A 19,905-nucleotide genomic window follows, 5' to 3' on the forward strand; every position below is an offset into this window, starting at 1 on the left:
GGAATGAAGTTCCATCAGCTCCCTCCTAATGGTTCATCACTGTCAGAAAGGGGTGGCCTTGCATCCAGCTCCACTCTTGTACCTACTCTGGAACTTGTCTGAAAGACCAGTAAACCAAATCAACTTATTAATGGTAGAAAATTAACCTGGCACAAAAAGTTTTCTGCCATGTTAGCAAGACAAATCAGCCTCACATAGGGTCAGATAAATGTCAGGCTCAATGAGGATGGAGAGACATGCAGAGGAGGAATGCGGGTGGGTGTATTCTCCTCCTTTCGACAGGAGGGAGCTATTACATCACCTCAAACTACATTGCACAACCTGACCCTGAGGAACTTTGCAAAGTGTCTCACTTTGCCTTGAAGAGGATATCAACCTCTCTTCATCAGCCTCTCCATGCAGAGTTTTCTGGTTATGTACAGCATCATTTTAATGTTCTCCCATTCATCAGCACAGGCAAATAAACTACACGAATCCCAAGTACAACCTGCACATAAGAAGTGAACAACTATCCCCACAGCACTCATCCTACAGGAAGAGCCAAAGCCAAGAGAAATGGCTAGAGAAATTTTGCCTTCTGCAAGCTTTCAGAGCAAATACCCTTTAAATGTGCAGTTCTTCAGTGATGGCCTCACTTTAATATAGGGCTATACAACTGTACGGCAACAAATGTCATTTTGATAGGAATCAAATGTTCATTTTAGAAGAAAAAAGATTAAAAAAAAAAAAAAGAAAAAGAAAGCAGTGTGTTTCGTTATTTTACTTTTCCATATCCTCCATGAGGGCTTGTTTGCCATATGTGGACAAAAAGCAAAACTAATGCACCAGTCTGATCCCTCTATTAAGAAATTATGAATCTAGAACATTTCTGAACTATATTCCAGGTATCCTCTCCACACAGGAATTGATTCAGCCACACACTGGATATCTGCTCAGAAAACAGTGAGATTGTATTCACTTTGCAGAAATAGCTTCCTTTCAAGGACATCAGAAAACAACTATGCAATGACTCTTTATTTGCATTTGAAACAGGAGACAGTGAAAATTCAACTTTGTGACTACGTTTTCAACATTCACTGAGAAGGGACAGATAGTCACTGAAAAAGACTGCAGTGGTTTAAGATGTTCTTAAAAGTAAAGCTTTTTTTTTTTATTTACTTTACTATTCCCAGAAGCAGAGACAGCAAAGCACATTACCGGAGTCACCTTTATGTATTTCAATGTACAGTCACCTATTTATTTTTACCTGCCAGTAAAAACCACCAGCTGAGCCAGTTCAACAGTCCACAACCACCTAAAAGAACCATCCTCTTTCCTCACTCTGCCCCCATCCTCCTGACTAGGTGGTCCCATCCTCAGTGGTACTCATCTGACCCCTCCATGAACCAATCCAACTCACCAGCCCAGGAGCAAACCCATCCACTCCCATTGCTTCAGTTCACTGCAGGTCTATCAGGTCAGGAGCAGTAGGAGGAAGGAAGGAAGAATGGAGAGAACAGTGCAGGACCTACTCTAACAGGAGTGCAAGGTTAGGTCAGCTAGGCCTGCCTTGTGCAATAGCCCCCAGGGCATCCCTCTGAACTTTGATAACTGAGACTTAAGGGGAAAAAAGGCATTTGCACACAGCTCCATGCAAGTGATACATCCTGGCTTAATTTACAGAGAAAACATCTCACAGCTGAGAATGCAAAGTGGGATAGGAATAGCTCTGAGCAAAATACCAACATTTAATGAAACAGTACTTAAGATCTCACCAGCAGAACTCTTATCCCTTCTTTAAATTTTACTGACACAGTTTTAAACAGACAATAAAGTGAATGGTGCAGTGAGTTTGTGATTGGAGATTTTATCTTATTTTACCATTATGCAGAGGGAGTGGAAATGTACAGAGGGAACAGCCAACATCCGTATATTAAGGCACATTACAAGCTAGAACTTTGGCACAGATTCTTTCCCCCGTGCACAAAAAGGAGGTCCAGTCCCTTCGCCCACTACATCTCACCCCATCTTACTCTTCCTTTTTCGGCTGTGCTCATTCCACTGCAGCATGGCACGAGGCACACCACTGACTGTGGCTCAGGAGAGGACTGTTTGCTCCCCAAGCCATCTGCTCCTCAGTTGTACCAGGTTTGCGTGGCAAGGTTCTGGTAGGGGGAGAGGTCTATAGGGGCGACTTCTGTGAGAAGCCGCTGGAAGCTTCCCCATGTCCAAGAGCCAATGCCAGCTGGCTCCAGGACCTGCTGTTGGCCAAGGCCAAGCCCATCAGGGATGGTGGTAGTGATATGTGATAACATTTAAGAAGGAAAAAAAGTAATTGGGCAGAAGTAAACGAGGCCAGAGAAGACAAGAGTGAGAAATATGTAAGAGAAACAGCCCTGCAGACACCAAGGGCAGTGAGGAAGGAGGGGCAGGAGGTGCTCCAGGCACTGGAACAGAGATTCCCTTGCAGCCCATGGTGAGGCTGCTGTGCCCCTTCAGCCCATGGAAGTCCACGGGAGTGCAGAGATCCACCTGCAGCCCAGGGGGGACCCCATGCCAGAGCAGATGGATGCCTGAAGGAGGCTGTGACCCTGTGGGAAACATGAGCTGCAACAGGCTCCTGGCAGGGACCTTTGGCCCAATGGAGAGAGGAGCCCATGCTGGAACAGGTTTGTTGGCAGGACTTACGACCCTGTGGGGAACCCAGGCTGGAGCAGCCTGTTCCTGAGGGACTGCACCCCATGCTGAAGCAGGGGAAGAACTCCTTTCCCTGAACAGCAGGAGGAACGTGTGATGAACTGACCATAATCCCCATTCCTGTATCCCTGTGACGCTGGTGGGGAGGAGGTGGAGCCTAGGAAGAAGGAAGGAGGGAGAGGGGAGGGATTTTTCTAAGATTTGTTTTACGTCTCATGATCTTGCTCTGATTTTGATTGGTAATAAATTTAATTAATTTCTCCAACTTGAGCCTGGTTTTGGCCTTGACGGTAACTGGTGAATGATCTCTCTTTCCCCTTATCTCAACCCATGAACCTTTTGTAATATTTTCTCTCCCCTGTCCAGCTGAGGAGGGGCATGATAAGAGTGGCTTTGTTGGGCACCTGGCATCCAGCCACGGTCCAAACACCGTATCAACCTGTCTGCTCCTTGATGTCTTCGCAGGGAACAGTCCCAGCACATCTGAAGAGCTGCTCCTGTCACAGACATTCTCCAGAAACTGCCTTATTAATGAGGAGGGCAAAGCAAGCTTGGAGAGGGGGACATGAAAAGTAAATATTGCTGAGTGAGAGCAGTCAAAGCACACCAACAAATTTGCTCATGGAAAATGCCAGTTTGTCAAATGCTTAGGAGGAACTTATCCATTTCATTAAAATTTAGGGGGGAAAAGTTATCTAAGCATTACACATGCTCACAGAAAGACTATTACATTGAGGTTTGAAGACTTTTTACCACACATTTGAATGAGAAGTGAAATCATTCTCATTTTTGCTATAACAAGCCATCTGGTGGCTACCTGGTTTGTAGCCTGGCATATTAAGCTGAATGTAGAGACTGAACAACATCCTTTTGGGCACTGGTAAATACTGGGCTAAACTCAGTTTCCCCTCCCTGCCCTGACCCTGCTGAGGCATTGGCTCCATCTATACCTACCATAAAATGAATAATAATAATAAAATATACAACTTGTCTTTAATTTCAAGAAGCAACCCAATATCTAGTCTTACACAACAAAAGCATTAAGTGCACTGTGACACATTTAATTTAGCACATTATCTGTTAGTCTGGCCCCACTCAATCATTTCATGCCTGAGCAATGCCTCTGCCTCTGAGAATTCACATACTAGAAAATCTCCTTTTACCTTTCCAAACCGAATGCCATCAACTCAAATTCTTTCTATTTCACACAAGGGTGCATTTGGGGCTCTATTTTGTGAAGGAAATATTTCAAAGGGGAAGTAATCGGTGTGGTGGGCCACAGTAAGAGGTCACATTAATTCTGCTCTCTCATAGGTTTGAAAAGAGATGTTGGAAATTTTTCCCTAGGGTCTTACACGCACAGAGACTTCAGGTAAAGAGGCAGGAACCCACGCACAGTGCAAGTTCCATTTAAGGCATGGTAGTACAGACTAGAAGCTGAGGAAATGACAGAGGAGAGAGAGGTTTCTGTGGTTTTCAACTGCATAGTAAGATTTATTTCATTTCATTTCATTTCGGGATATTCAGGGCTTGAACAATACAATAATACACTCTTATCTTGATTTCACTGTACCTTATTTTGATTAGCAAGGAAAATAAGCCTAGCAATTTGGATAATAAAGGGGCACTTTAGCAGAGTATAGAACTTTATCAGTCTTCTGAAAAACTTGAGTAAGGTCAAAAATTACTAGTAGTACAGATTTTGTTTTCTTGCTAAGCCACTTCAGTTAAGATAAGAGAAGGGAAAAATCAAGTTGACAAGCAAGTTGGTATCAAAACAGTTTCTAAACACAAAGTTTATGAACAGTCTCAGCACTTTTTATCTTTTCCAACCTCCATTCCTTCTGGATGGCTGCTTTCTGAAGAAAAGTTTAATTCTACTGCTTTTAGGAAAAAAAAAGCCTCAAGTCTTTAGCTTAAACTGTTCTGCTCACCCCTGCTTTAAGAAAAATCACTAAACTGTTTGGTTTAGTTTGGGAATCAAAGAGTAGAATACAAAATATTTGTAGAGAAGCCACAGAGGTGCAAGTCCATCAGTCCAGCCGAGACAGCTGGACCTCTGCTCCTACCACCACTCCATCACCGCCCTCCCACCCTGCCCCACACTTCCGAGAGGGTAAGTTCAGCAAAGTGTAGGGTGAATCCAAACGGGACACTTAATGGGAAACCAGAGTGCCTCAATAAATTCTGAGCATGTTATCTTCTCTGCAACAAGTCCAGAACCTAATTCGGAAATGTGCTTGCCTTAGTCTTGAAGAACCTAACCAGGACAGCTACTCTGAATTAGTGAGGTGCCAGCTGTTTCCAGATGGAAATCTCTATGACGGATTTATGGAGAATGATGTAGCAACTGCAGCTGTAAGCCTGGATGCTCCAGTGTTAATCAACTGCATGAGGTTGTGGATCCACAACTGGCAATGCTGATCTCAGCTGGCCCCAATGTGACCTCAGCCCACAACTCACAGGATTTCTCCCCACACCAGCCAAAGTGCCTGCTGGATTCCATGATGAGCCAAGTTCCTTGCCTGTCAGAAGCATTTTCCCCTTTTTTATTTCCCAGGTAATTCCTTGGTTATCACCCTATTTTTCTTTCATTTTAAAATTTCACTTACAAGGAACAGATAGTACAGGTAAATCACCCGCGACCACTGGTAGAATATTAATTGACTGGAGGCTGGAAAACAAACATCCTCAGTTTCTTATATTTTTCCAAAACTCTACTGTGCTGGTTTAAAAGTAAACAGAGCTCAAGAGAGATTACAAGTCAGAGTTACAACTTACTAAAAAGATTATAATAAATACAACGATACAGAGAAAACTGGGTTTAACCCATAAAGACAGATGTATAACCCAGTACCCTGGGACAAGAACAGAACAGTGTTCATTAGCCCCTGTGCTGAGCACCACGTGGCCCCCCTGGGTGTGTAAAGTAAAAGGAAAGGAAAACTTGTTGGTCTGAATGATGGTGGCAGTTCTGTTGAAGTAACCATCGCAGTCTGGTCAAAACTGGCAGTCACAGTCCTGTTGAAGTTCTGGTCCTCCTCTGGATCCAAGGAGTGGTATCAGAAGTTCCAAAACCCCAGGATTATATGTGCTCGGGTTCAGGTGGGAATGCCCAGTACCTCCCCCAGGGTGGGAAGTTTCACAAAGGGTGATTTAACTCTTTGATGGTCTAGGTTGTTGCAGCTGCCTATTATGCCAGTCCATTGTGGCCCATTAGCAGAGATGACCCCTTAGGCTGGGTGTGAAAGTGTTAATGCCTCCCTGGAGGGGAGTTATCACAGCTGAGTCATGGGTGTGAAGACAAAGAAACACACCCCTGCCTCTCAGGGTTCTTTAACACTCAGCTTGTAGCCTGAGGTGTCAGGTGTGCCCTGGGCAGCTGCTGCAAATGATCCATTAGAAATGACACAGAGTGTATAGAATACAGAGTTTGCTCATACCCACATAGCGATAAACTGGTCCCAGCCCCTGTAACTAGGACACCTACTGCATTTGTCAATATTTAACAATTTCTTATTTTCTTTTGTCCTGTATGCACTATCTTTCTCTGTTGCACATTGACCATGACAGCACACATGAGCACAACCCATTTTTAGCCAACCCACTCAATCATTTTACTGTACCTGTATTGAAAGACCAACCTTTTTCACATCAAGCCTACTCCCGCAGTACAGCACTTCAGTATCTAACTCACTCCTCTTGTTTCACAGGAAAACTGCTTTATTTTAATTCACATTTTAAATAGTTGATGCAATCAAAACTCTAATCTATTTAGATGCTTTCTTCTGCAAGCTGAGGTGGTACAAAGGTAGACACATCACCACAATTTTCTTTGCATAGGTAAGAGCTATGGCATGAAAAATAATTCTGCTCTTACTACATTTGTCCCATTGCCTGGCATTAAAAGCTAGGCTGAGCCTTCACATCCTTCATCCAAATACATATGCTAACATTCATAACAAAAGTAATTGGACTTACATACTAATAACAGGCATTTGGCATTTAAAATAAAAAAGTGAAAGTCTAAAACACCACTGCAGCTCAATCATCAGTTAATGTACCAGAGATCATTAGACAAAAGAAATCATTTACCTTCCCAAGTGATTAATCTACAAATTGTTACTGCCTTCTCTACCACAGGACATAATAAATCAGATGAATAACTAAGGAAATGTGCAACAGTGGAGAATTTCAAACTGCTGCAAAAAAAAGCAACTCAGTCATCACCCAAACTGACTCCAAATTTCAGTTCATTCTAAAACTGGTGACAATGTCCCTGAATGTGAGACAACAAAAACTAAGTATAAGACTAAGTATTCTACTCTTAAGTTGTCCAGTTTCTGCAAATGTATAAATGCAGACGTGTACTTCCATTCCAATCACCTGCATTTTGCTACTTTCACATCACAGAAAAAATAAGATTTAATCTCACAGAAGGTAAAGTAGCATGCATTACTTAAGAATTTGATCCATTTTCAGTACCTCTTCTACTTCATATTACAGATAACAGTTCTGTTTACTCAGATGAAACCTTTAGGATTAAAAGGAAAAATCAATCTTTCCCTTTAGGTTCAGGCTTTGTTTAGCTGAAAGAAATCCTCCAAAACCCCTATTATGAAGAATGAGAACTGATAAAACCCTGACCAACCTTCTGCCCGTCCTCCTCCACAGTCAGCTGAACATCTGAAGGGCTCTCAGCTGAAGATCACTGCACCACCTCCTCCTCACCAATACAGTAGAGTTTCAGCCTGCAGCTGCCTCTCAGCTAAGCACTGTGTGGCTCAGCCCACAGGCCCACCTGGTACCAAACCCAGCTTTCCAGCAAGGCCATCAAGACCTCGGTCACTTGGTACGAGTGCAAACAGAATACAAATGTTCATGAAAGGAGCTTGAAGAGAAAGCAGTTCCCAGTGTGCTGTTTCAGCAAGGTTTGCAGCCACACATCTAGTAGTTCTTATGTATTCCAGTGACACCCTGCGGCACTTCCCTAGACTGCAGGCTTTCCAAGTCTCAATAGCCATATTATTAACTATGTGGGTAAAGAACAGCAAATAAAAACAGAGAAAGGACATTGCAACACCGAGTTGAAGGATTGCTGGTGCACCCCACTGCTCCTGAGGAATGAAATGCATAAGTTCCTCTTGCACAGCAGAGTTACTCACTAGCAGCCTATGCCCCTGTCCCCAGTATCCCACCTCCTGTTACACCTTTCTCTTGGGTGCAAATACATCACTGCCACGCTGATGTAACACGGTGGAAAGAATCTAGTTTTAGTGATTGAGCTTCTTGAGTCTTTTACTGCAACACAAAACTGTGCTTGACACTGCAATATTTCTAAGTTACATGAGTGACTTCCAAGAGATATCCTAGCTAGCAACAAGAGGACTGCAGCATGTGATCATAAAGTCTCAGTTTTCACTGCATTAGAACAGACTCACCTACCATTTCACGAGTATAATTTCTACATGCATCAGCATATTAAAAAAACAAAAACAAAACACACGAGTGAATTCAAACAGCAGCCTAATAATTTTAATGCTTGCTCTTAACCTCATGAAAAACATCCTCTTACAAATAGCAAGTGCACTTGCTTTTGCCCTTCAGCTCTTTACCACATGAAGAAATATACTCAAAGTGGATATCTTAATACTGCACTGCATGACATTTTGCATTTAATGAACACATCAAGGACCAGCCTGGGCATATCATATGTCTTCTCTGAAATTATATCCCACAATAACAGTAAACATTTTGAAACATGGCAGAAGTAGACATGTATAACACAGGTAAAAGCACCCTGGTAACTGGTAACTCAACCAATCACACATGCACATAAGAAAACCTCAAACCAAAAACTCCACAAGCATCCAAGAGAATGAGCTCACACACAAAAGGTGCTCACATCACTGCAGTGCAATATTCAGAACTTCTTAAAAGAAGAACACCTCCCCAGGTGCTAAAAAGTCCTGCTACAGAGCAGGCCAAGGATGACCACAGGCAGAGTAGCATCTCAGCAGCTCCTGCCAAAGGCTGCCTGGAGTCCCTTAGCTCAGTATGCACAGCCAAGGAATCAAGAGCAAGGTGTATAAAAGAGAAGGGGGAGAGCTAGAGTGAAGGGAGTAGTGTGAATCCTGAACTCCAGTCCTTTCTTGTGAGCCACAAATGCTTCCTAGCTTGTAGTTAATACAGAGTGTATAAACAGACAGGTGAGCACAAAACCCCCACAGATGTTCCCATCTTCTGAACAACCAAGGCCTTTGTGAATCCAGTTAAGGGTGCATCTCAGTATTCAATGTGCAATCTGCAATTGCACATCTTCCAGTTTATGCATGCAAGGGTGTGCACAAGCCAAGCATACCATGACCAGCCCCACATGTAAAACAGAAGTATTCAGCATGTCAGACCTCACTGTTCAAGCTAAATGAACCACAAAATTCCTCTTTTCCCTTCTGCTAAGATGCCCTAAGAAAGGAATAGAGGCAGATCAAATTTGATTCTAAATTTCAAGGTTTCTTAACAATGAGCTTGCTGACCTGTGCTTTATTGGTCGGTTGTTGATCTCATCTTACACAACTATCCACAGGGAGCATGGTTAAAGCTGAGCTCCCACCACATTGCTTTGATAACAAGGCTTAGGAATGGAGCAGACTTAATTTTTTCACTTGTATATTAATAATCTTTTTATCTTTATATAAATTTAGTAAGTCAAGCTCTAATTAGAAAAGGGGGGTATTATCTATAAATATGAGTTTCTGGAATCTGCTCTTTATTCTGCTGATAGTGCTTGGGTAGGGAAATAAAGGCAAGAGTAGCTTTTGAATTATGTGATGTTACAGAAAGTGCAGTTAACCGCAGACCAGCAGTAGATACAGAAGTATCTACTCATCCTTTATCTCTCCCATAGTCACTTGACAGAATCAGCACCTATAGGAAAAAAAAGTCAGTAACTAGGGTGTGATAATTTACCTTGTGCCTGTTGGTTAACCATATTATTTCTCAATAAACTGACTGGCTTAACACCAAATAATTTCTGGACTTGGATAAACTTATCAATTCCTATAAAGCCTAAGATCAACCAGAAACATTCATTTTTCAAAAGTAATGCATGGCAACACTGCTACTGGTCTAGCAGCAAAACATAAGCATTCCAAAAACAGCCACCAGGCAAGAGAAAGAATATTAACAAGAAATCACAAGAAATAAGCTACACATGTACAGCTTGTATATACAGAAAATATATTATATATACTATACATACAGTGGTATAGTAAATGTACTATACATAGTATACACCATACATACACACTGCACATAGCATGTACTTACAGTCTATTCACACATATACACATATGTAAACATACCTTAAGTGAACAGTATTCAAAGTTAAGGCATATATTGGTAGGTACAATGTAGAAAAACAAGAACTGTTGGTAAATAAGCATGTTGTTGCATCTTCAGTCTTTCAGTGCGGGAGAACAAAAAAAAAAATTAAAAGAAATGGCCTGCCATTGCACACAACTACAGGTCAGTACTGAGGATGAGTGAGCTTTAAGCAGTGCAGTGCACTTGGTCGATGCTTTCTGTCAGTCAGTCACATGCCAACCGGGAAGCATGGAGCTCACTGACCTTTGCTGGGAAGGCACCTGGAAGAAGCTGTGTCAACTAAACAGGGCTCTAGAATAGGACTTCAGGCCAAAATACTTTCAGGCTGGCTCTTTTGTGGGGTTTTTGGTTTTGGATGCAGTGAATAGCTTAGAAGCTTTTCAGACTTTTTTCTTTCACAGTTTGTATTGACAGTTTCGCTAATTCCTAATGGCAGACCCACCCTGAAGGTAATTGCAAAGTGACCTTTGTCATGTCTAGCTCATTTTCTTCTTATAATTTATTTTAGATCTTCAACACCAGAAGATAGGCTTCTTCATAATTTTGTCATAACTGAAGTGACCACTGATGATGGTAACAGAAATCTGTTATAGAGATTTCCCTATAACATCAGAGATTCCTCATTAAAGAGCTACTTCAAATATGTAATTACCATTCATCCTTCAAGACAGCATGCATTTCTTAAGGAAAAGTCAGGTATTCTGTTTCAGCATCCACAGCCTTTTCCTGTGTGTCTTAATCTGAACACATCTATATTGCTCACAGCCATAGCAGCCACAGAAATTTTCTGTCCAAAGTTCCCCTCAGGAACCACTCCAAGGTCCCATCCCTTCCCTGATAATCAGATGCTTTGGTCCCAGCATGACAGGCATGTTCCAGGCACAAACATCTTGCTTCTCTACACCCAAGTGCCCATCATGTAACACAGCAGTTCCCATCTAATAAACACAAATACTTCATGACACTAAACAGCTGGAAGAAAACAGCAACAGTGACAGGAGCAGGATGTATCACACTGACCCACTGAAGAGGAGAGAACCAAACTAATGCCACCAGAAGGAAGCTTCCACTAGATTCCCCTCTCTCTCTCCAATCCCATCCAGCCTAAAGAAGGGACACTTACTTTATATATTTTAGTCCACTGAATAATACTGCTGTGATATCCCCACAGGAGCAGCCCTGGAGAGCGGCAACTCCCAACATCTATCTCTATAAATACACATACATATGTAGGGTATATAGGTAGCTTCTACACACATTTCTAACAGAAATGTTTCCTTACATGCAACTTTCATTGATATAAAACATCAGGTTCAACAGATGGATATACATTAGAAAAAGACGCCTACAGACACACTAAATGGAAGGTGGGAAGAGAAATTTCACTGGCCCTTCAGTCAAAGATTCTATCAAGTCTTAACTTATAAGCAAGACAGTAATGCTGAATAAAAGTACACAAATGCGAAGGAAAGACAGAAAAGAAAAAAATCTATTCCGATTTTGATGCCTGAATTCCTCTGAGAATGTAAAAATTTGGAAAAAAAAAGTTCTCTAGGTACTTCCTCATCACATGCTTATCCTTGTCTAGAAGGATTCATCAGCTGCACTCCAGTAGAACACACTAGCTTCTCTACCTTATCAACCAGATGCATCTGATTTCCAATCTCCTCCTGACATAAAGCGATTACGTGTTCTGTAAACATTTGTAATTACACTGTATATTTTGGATATTACAAGCAACTATTTTCATTTCACCTTAACCAGTTAATAATGATTTCAAGGTACATTGGCCAACGTGCAGGTACTCCTCGTTAAAAAGCGTGTGGCAAACTGATAAGCCAGGACACGGTTAACTCCTTAGCACACGGTATTTTTCCTCAGCACATCTTCTAATGTATCCAAAGGGTAGTTGCACCCTGAGAGCTGAACTGCCAGCTGAAGAGCTCTGCCACAGAAGCTCTGTGAAAGAGAGGAGAATCTGCAGGTAACTTGTGATGACCACCAAAGCTTATTCACATGCAGCAAGATGGTGGGGAGGAGCAATACGTGCCTGAGGAGGTTGAGAGGAGTCACAGCTGTTTAGGTTCAGCAGAAACTGGAGCTCAAGGGTCCTCAAGCAGGAAAGAGGATGCCAGGCTAACCGCCTAGGCAGGCAGCTCATTCTGGTTATCTGCCAATATACAAATTATACCAAGTGGTGTAGAACAGATTTCAAAAGGACAGGGGGAAAGGTAGACAAGTCAGTATCCACAGTCCCTGATAGTCTCCCAACTGGTGTTGAGCATATTACTTGGATAATACCTAAACACAGACTCAAATCTTCTCACATATAAAACTGAGTAAGTTCAGGTCTCCTAACAGTCAACAAAGAACTGAGGAATACATGGAAAGAGGATATCATCATCATCATCCACTCTCTCAGCTATCTTTTGAAAGGAAAGCTCCTTTCAAAGGAGCTTTCTAGGTTCCGATTTCAGGAGCTAGTTTCAAGTCATGAATTCAAAATGAAGAGATAGTTCTCTACAATACAGAATATTAGCCCACCAGCCTAAAAAAACCCAAAAAAACCCAACCAACCAACAACAACAACAACAAAAAAAACCCAACCAAACAAAAACAATAAAAAACAACCCCATTAACAAACAAAACAACAACTAAAATCCCCAAACCCACCAGGCAGCTGCGCTCACATTATTCTTGGTATTTCTTCCCACCCAACATGCACATTTTCAGAGACCTTGTTATAAGATCAAAGCATGCAGTCCATCCAACAAACTTGGATGTTGCAAATTCTGGTTGAGGCCTATACCCTCAGCAGTACTGTCAAGTGTTGCAATAAGCAGATCCTCCCAGTAAGGCACAGGGACAGAACTATAAAAGTATTGAAGTATCACAATGTGTAGAGAATTATAGGAATAAAGTTCACTAACAGGTGCTATTAGCTAAATTCCCTACACGGTAAATGGGACTAGGAGCATAAAGTGATGAACGGGAGAAAAAAGAGGATGTAAGTCAGCAGAAAATCCTGAGGAGTGAGATCTGACTTGTCTTAAATGCAAAAAACTCTAAACATCCATCCTTCCTGTACACACTATGCCAGAAAGAAAAATACATTTTTTAGAAAAGTAGTTTTCCTTCCTGAAAAATGACATCATAAAAAGTTGAAAGGTAAAAACAATCCTTTCAAGCTGCCTAACACAAGCTTATGCTTCATGTCATTGGAGGACAACACAAGATCCCCGCAGCATCAGTACAGCATCACAACTTTCACCACTGTTCTCTCTCACAAATTTCTCATCATCTCCCTGTGCTTCTCTGCTGAAGTCATACACCAGCTATAATGAAAATAACATCGTCAAATTTTCCCTGAGATCAAAATGGCACTCCTTATGCTGGACCTACCTTTCAAGACTCTTTCTGCCACAGAACTTGGCCTTCCTTGTTACACTATTTCCAGGTAAACTGTACTCTGGACTTTTCAGAGTAAAGGTCTCATTTTGTTCTTTGTGAAATACCTTTCTTGATAAATAACAAAGCAACATAAATATGCATAACAGGCAGCATAGTTAGTAAAGATCTCACTGTGTTAGCCATAATGTATTCACTTACTTCCAATCCATGACTGATAGATCTTTGCTTAACGTGCCCTTAAAAGCATTAAGAACAGAAATGCCACAACCTTACTGAGCAACCTCTTCCCCTGCTTTGCTATTCTTAGAAAAACAGTGGTATTATTCGTAGGACAAGAATCCAGTTATTTTGGGCTAGAAGATGCTAATGAGCTGCACACAATGCCCCTCCTAAGGCTACAACACGAAGACCATCTATGTTTGACAGAGGAATGGAGTGCACAAGTAACTTGCTGTAGGTCTGCAGAGAAGATGCCTCTCACCTATGTGATATGCTTGGGAATGCAGGTAAGCCTCAGCAAACTCTGCTTTTTTCCTCTCAGTGCTGGAGGGATCAGGAGTTCCTATGACATGCTTGCTGCACGTGATGACAAATGCAATTTGCACATGACGTAGCTGAACTATTCATAAGCCACAGTCTTCAGCTGCATATCAGCACATTGCTTACACAGAAACAATCCCTGCTCTCATGGAAACTTGTACGCAACAATCCAAAGACCATCGGACAAAACAAAACAAAAAGAAAATTATCATCACGTTCTTGTGCAGCAGGCCAAGCAGGCAGTAGCAACAGCTTCAACAATTAAATGTCTAGCATTAAAATTATTTTTTTAGTATTGAGATTTCCTCCATAGATAACTCAGAACACAAAACAAGGCTCCTGACTTACCTTCAAATAACTGCAAGTCCATATTCAGAACTCACGGTATGTACCACTTATGCTCAGTACTCAGTATCACTTGTGCTTCCAAGGGATGTTGGTAACCGCTTCCTTCAAACAAGGAGGACAGGACAAGTAAAATGGCAGCACAAAAACGTAGCCAATATTTACAGGGGACTGGTGACAAAAAGTTTTTTTCCAGTTACTACAGGTGTTGTTTTAATTACAGGTTAATTTTAATGTACAAGACCCACCTAGAGGAAAGTCACAGTCCTCCCTGCCCTGTTAGCAGAAGCTGAAACTCACTGCCCATCTGGCAGCTTTTGTCAACCAGTCAGGATCATAGAATCAGCCGGGTTGGAAGGAGACCTCCAAGATCATCAAGTCCAACCCTTGATCCACTACCACCGTGGTTACCCCAGACCATGGCACTGATGCCACATCCAGTCTCATCTTAAAAGCCTCCAGGGACGGAGAATCCACCACTTCCCTGGGCAACCCATTCCAATGTCTGATTACTCTATCTGTAAAGAATTTCTTCCTAATATCCAACCTAATGGTCGCAATACCGCCAGGCTGACCTGAGGAACCATGAAACGAGATTGGAAAGCAAAATAATTGCAAAATTCTGTGAGGATGGGAGGAGGCACAACAGTGTAAAGAAGCTTCTGCTGCTCACACAGTGACTTTGCAGTGAGACAGTAACCCCTGTTTCTTTTGCTTCTTCATGCTGAATACCTGTCAATGCAGAATTCTAGCCATAAGTAGGAAAAAGTTTCTTTCCCAAGAAAGCTTCCATAGAACAAATAATGCTTGTTAAGAAAGACAGAGAGCCTTTTTCCCAGGGCCTGTAATGAGAGGGCAAGGAAAAATGATTTTAGATTGAAAGAGGGCAGGTTTAGAATGGACATAAGGAAGAAAATTTTATTATGATGAGGGTAGCAAGATACTGGAACAGGTAGCCCAAAGAAGTTGTGGATGCCTCATCATGAGGGGTCTTCATGGTCAAGTTGCTTTGAGCAACCCTATAGCAGCCTTCCAGTATCTGAAGGGAGCCTACAAGAAAGCTAGAGAGGGACTTTTCACAAGGACTCATAGCTGCAACTCTAAGGTACAATTTTTTCCTGTAGAAGTTGAGGAAAATCTAGTATGAAAGATGTAATGGATATGACACTGGCATATTCTTCCAAGTGAAGAGTGCACAACGCTAAAGATTTTCAGCTTCGTTGATCACAAGCTCAACTCAATACGGCTAGGAGGAACAAGTGGTTTTGCCTCTCAGGAACATGCAGTGTTTTACATGACCATGTGCTTTTCCAGTCCATTTATTTAATTATTAGGCCTCTTTTGAGACTTATAAGCAAAATAAAACTGCTTGGCATTGCTTACACAAAGAGAAACTAAACAGAATAATGAAGCCCACAGGGAATCTAAGTTCACCTCTTCAGCTCCCCAAGCTGGCAGATCACAAGGCACAAGTTTTTAGAATTAGCTCCTAAAATCTTCAAACTTCTTCAGCCTTTCCAGAAAAATAATCTTTCATGGAAGAATACAGATAAGAGACCAGTCCAAAACAGAACAGCTTCTCAACTGGGCCTGTGGCTGATCTGTAGTCCCTCAAGAGTCAACTCACTCAACAGGCACACACTGCTTTTTGTACTGAACACAAGTATCACAGTCTGGTTGTCCAAGTAATAACAAGTACTTGAGGTTGAAAAAGCTACTCACAAAAGCGATTCAGCATGCAAAACTCCTGAGCAGTGACCAGATACCACCACATCTCAGGAGACTCTAAGGAAATAGCAGGCCAAGTGACAGGAACAGAAAGGAAGATTTCTGTCATACATCCACAGCTTCAGGTCCAAAGTAAGATCAGAGAAAGCAACACAGTCACCAAGACAACACATGCATGTTTAGGAGTTGAAGGACCTGGAATGGTCATTTAAGGCAGTGCCTTCCAACTTTTCCATCTCAGCTACGTGGCTGCTGCTCTCTCTTCTTCCTCACTTCCCACCCCAAGTCCTGTATCCTTGTGACCCAAACACACATACAAGAACACTGGCCCTGGAAGTGGTCATCAGTCCCACTTCCCAGGACTTCCTTCCACAGGCCTTGTGCAACCCAGGTTTGCTCACCAGTTTGAGGCTGGGTAGAACTGAAATCCTTTGTCATCGCACTCTTACACATACACAACCACCTCTGTGCCAGATATTGTAGCATCTTCGAAATTTGGTCTCTCCTAACAAAAAACTTTCTCATTTCTTTTGTGGATTTGGGTTCCAGCATTTACATTTCAAGCTGTCGCTGGCATGATCCTTACATACAAAGCAGGACAAAGCATTTGCTTTACAGCCAAAGCATGCTCTGCTTTGTTTAATGCTCTCCCTACCTCTCTGCCTCTTCTGCTGAAAACAGCAGTCAGTGCTGCAGACTTCTAGACCCTATCTATCAGTACCCAACAAAATGCCAATTGCTTTGCCTGATAGGCTATCATAATGTCCACAATTTCTAGTCATGTTCCAGGGTCCTCACGTAGCAGACATAAACAAACAAAAAAAGGTAACGAGTTTCTGGCCAAAAAGTGATGTTGTGATGCTAGATTACCTCTAATGATGCCTTTAGAGCAAAGTGGCTTCAATAACTTCCCAGCAGTCATGCATGAATCAGTGACCTAAACCCTCAGCTGTACAACACCACATCATTTCTTCCAGCAGTAGGGAGGACTAAACATCCCAGCTCCATCCTCTCTGTCATAGCAGACCTGCAAGGCATAAGCAAGTGCTGATGCCCATGTATGCACACACAGCAGGCCTTGCATTTCCAAAAAAAACACAGGCTCACTGAGTGTCCACTACACAGTACATCCACACAGATTTGCCAACCCACACTGTACCAGGGAGAGGAACCCAAGAGGAGGCTGGTTTTACCAAACCAATTTGTGCAGGCTGCTCCAGATATCTCCCTTCCTAAGGGACTTTCAGATACTAATGATACTGTGCAGACTCCTCAAAAATACATAGCTAGAAGCCAGGCCACAAAATGCACAAACAGTTTTTGTTAAACTGTAGGCTTGACAGTTTTGATTGAAATCTTCACTTCCCTTTGAACAGAACAGAAAGAACATATAATGAGTGCAGGGGATGTACGAAAAAAACAGCGTGAGGAAAAGAAACAAAGAAAAGCCTCAGTCCATGTATCCCACCCCAAAAAAAACAAGAGTAAAATCTGCTCTATGTTGGAAAGTCCCATAAGATATCTTGATTTCAAGCAACTGAATGCATACACAGGTAGTTATGACTCTCGGAGAGTAACACACAACTGATTTTAAGAAACTAGAGCAAAACTGGAGACTGTGATCCATTATATATCAGAATGTAATATAGCATATCCCATCAACCAGTGGTACAGGGCAAGCTGGTATGTTTGGAACTCTTCTGTCTTCACAGTAGATGGTTCCACTGCAGAGATTACTAGCACATCTCTAAACCAGTTCATCCACCATTTAGAAGGTTGGGACAGAACAAAAGAAAGTAAGGTTTAAAACAAGAGGGATAGTGAAAAATAGGGACAGAAATATGAACTTCAGTAGGAACCTCAGGATACACAAAGCACACATTCCATTAGGTACAAAAAAAAAAAAAAGACGGCTTTTAAAAACAGAGGAAGAACAATCACCTACCTTTCAAAAGGGGCTGGAAAGTTGGAATTTCCTGCAGTTTTATGACATCTGGATCATTGCTGACATTCCGTGAGGATTGTGTTCCTGGGGCTACCACCACAATGTCGTCCATTTTTGCGCGTTGCTTGGCTGACAAAGGAGATGCAAAGGAAGGATATGGGAGGGAAAGGGAACAATCAAATTAATAAGCAGATTCAATCAGAATCCAACCCTATGTGAATGTTGCTCTATTTAACATTATACAGATATGCTTTTTATAGTACAAACACATTACCGAAATCACTGGAAGACTCTAAGCTCCTTTCTCGCTTTCCAAATCGGGAACAGCTGATTCTGAAACACCTGCACCACTGACACCCTGCTCACTCCTCCTCCCTCAGCTCCACATCCACGTGGCCCACTGTGCTCCCACCTCTCCGGCTCTGCCTCCCCCGGCCTGGGCGGTGCCCCCTCACCGTCACAAGAAGGGCCGGGCCGGCGCCCGCCGCTGCCTCCCAAGGAAACAGCTCTTCCCTGATCCACAGCCGCCGCCCCTCGCCACCGCCCGTGGGCAGCCCCGTTCACGGCGCCCTGTGTCTGTCTCCCTCCCTGCCTGTCTCTCTCTCTCCCTCCCTCCCTTCCTCCCTCCCTCCCTTCCTCCCTCTTCCGCCCCCATCCCTGCCGGGCGCCGGGCACCGACCTGCGGCGCTGGGCTCGCCCGGGCGGCTCTCGGCCTCGGCGCTCTGCTCCGCTCCCATGGCGGTGACCGCTCGTTCCCCGCCTCCCGCAGCGCGGTGGCAGCGCCGCGGCCACCGCCCGCCCACGGGGTTCCGGCGGTGCCGGGTCACGGCGGCTCCGCCCGCGGGCGGGGCTGCGCTCGGGGCCGCCCAGCGAAGGGGGGGAGCGGGACGGGCTCTCTCGCTTCTGCCCCTCCGGAGTGGCGGCGAGCGGTCAGGGGTGGGCCTCTCGGGCCAGGGCGGTGCAGAGCATCCCTCATCTGCTTGGGTAGGAGGTTGAGGGAGATGATCCTGCTCCGCTGCTCGGCCCAAGCGAGACCACAGCTGGAGTACCGTGTCCCGGTCTGGGCTCCTCAGTATAAGAGACGTAGAGCTACTGGAGAGGATCCAGTAGAGGCCACAAAGATGATGAGAGGTCTGGAGCATCTCTGTTATGAGGAGAGACTGCAGGAGCTGGGCCTGTTTAGTTTAGAGAAGACTGATAGGGGATCTCATTAATGCATATAAATATCTCAAAGGCAGGTGCTGAGAGGATGGTGCCAGAGTCTTCGGTGGTGCCCAGCAACAGGACGAGGAGTAACGGCTATAAAGTAAAACACAAGAAGTTTCATCTTAACATGAGGAAGAACTTCTTTACACTGAGAGTGGCAGAGCACTGGAACAGGCTGCCGAGGGAAGGCATGGAGTCTCCCTGACTGGAGACATGGAAACCACCTGGATGAGTTCCTGTGTAACCTGCCTTAAATGACACTGCCTTAGCAGGGGGGTTGGACTAGGTAATCTTCAGAGGTCCCTTCCAACCCTAACAAATCTGTGATTCTGGGATTTCTTTAATTGCATGTATTAATTCTTCTCTGCTAAGACAAACATGCCAAACCCCAGACAGCTGGGCACGGAGCAATCTGGGCAATATCCATCACCAGCTGCCTTATATACAAGTGTGCCAGGAGTGAGGGAAAAGCAGCCCAGATCAAAAGTTTACAGGGAGGTCAGGCTTAGGAAAAAAAGAAAAAAAAAACAAACAAACAAACTGAAAACACACAAGTGAAAATGAAAACATACTTTGAGATTTCAGACTTCATGGCTAGGCTTCGCGAATGAAGATTTGGGAGTCAAATCAGAAAAGGCATCATGCAATTGTCTGTGACAGAAGAATTG

At 43.3% G+C, this 19,905-nt stretch overlaps 1 protein-coding gene across 12 annotated transcripts in view; it reads right to left on the reverse strand.

Annotated features, from left to right (window-relative positions):
* The window catches only part of BORCS5 (BLOC-1 related complex subunit 5), a 77,475-nt gene extending 58,264 nt beyond the window's left edge, over positions 1-19,211 (reverse strand). For 4 of the 12 annotated variants that reach the window (XR_004357404.1, XR_004357403.1, XM_032689563.1 and 1 more), the window contains exons 1-2: positions 18,711-18,835; positions 18,032-18,160 (exon numbers count right to left, since the gene is read on the reverse strand). Coding sequence is in view for 8 of the 12 variants with exons in the window: in XM_032689563.1 (XP_032545454.1) it covers positions 18,032-18,160; positions 18,711-18,768 (187 nt within the window). In the remaining 4 variants the exon portion in view is untranslated. Of the gene's footprint in view, positions 1-5,623; positions 5,768-10,013; positions 11,001-12,051; positions 12,233-16,956; positions 17,114-18,031; positions 18,161-18,710 lie in introns of those variants that run through there. The other 8 variants (XM_032689564.1, XM_032689565.1, XR_004357405.1 and 5 more) reach the window with 7 other exon arrangements.
* Between the last annotated feature and the right edge of the window lie 694 nt (positions 19,212-19,905).

The sequence above is a fragment of the Chiroxiphia lanceolata genome, chromosome 5 (assembly GCF_009829145.1).
Source record: "Chiroxiphia lanceolata isolate bChiLan1 chromosome 5, bChiLan1.pri, whole genome shotgun sequence".
NCBI lineage: Eukaryota > Metazoa > Chordata > Aves > Passeriformes > Pipridae > Chiroxiphia > Chiroxiphia lanceolata.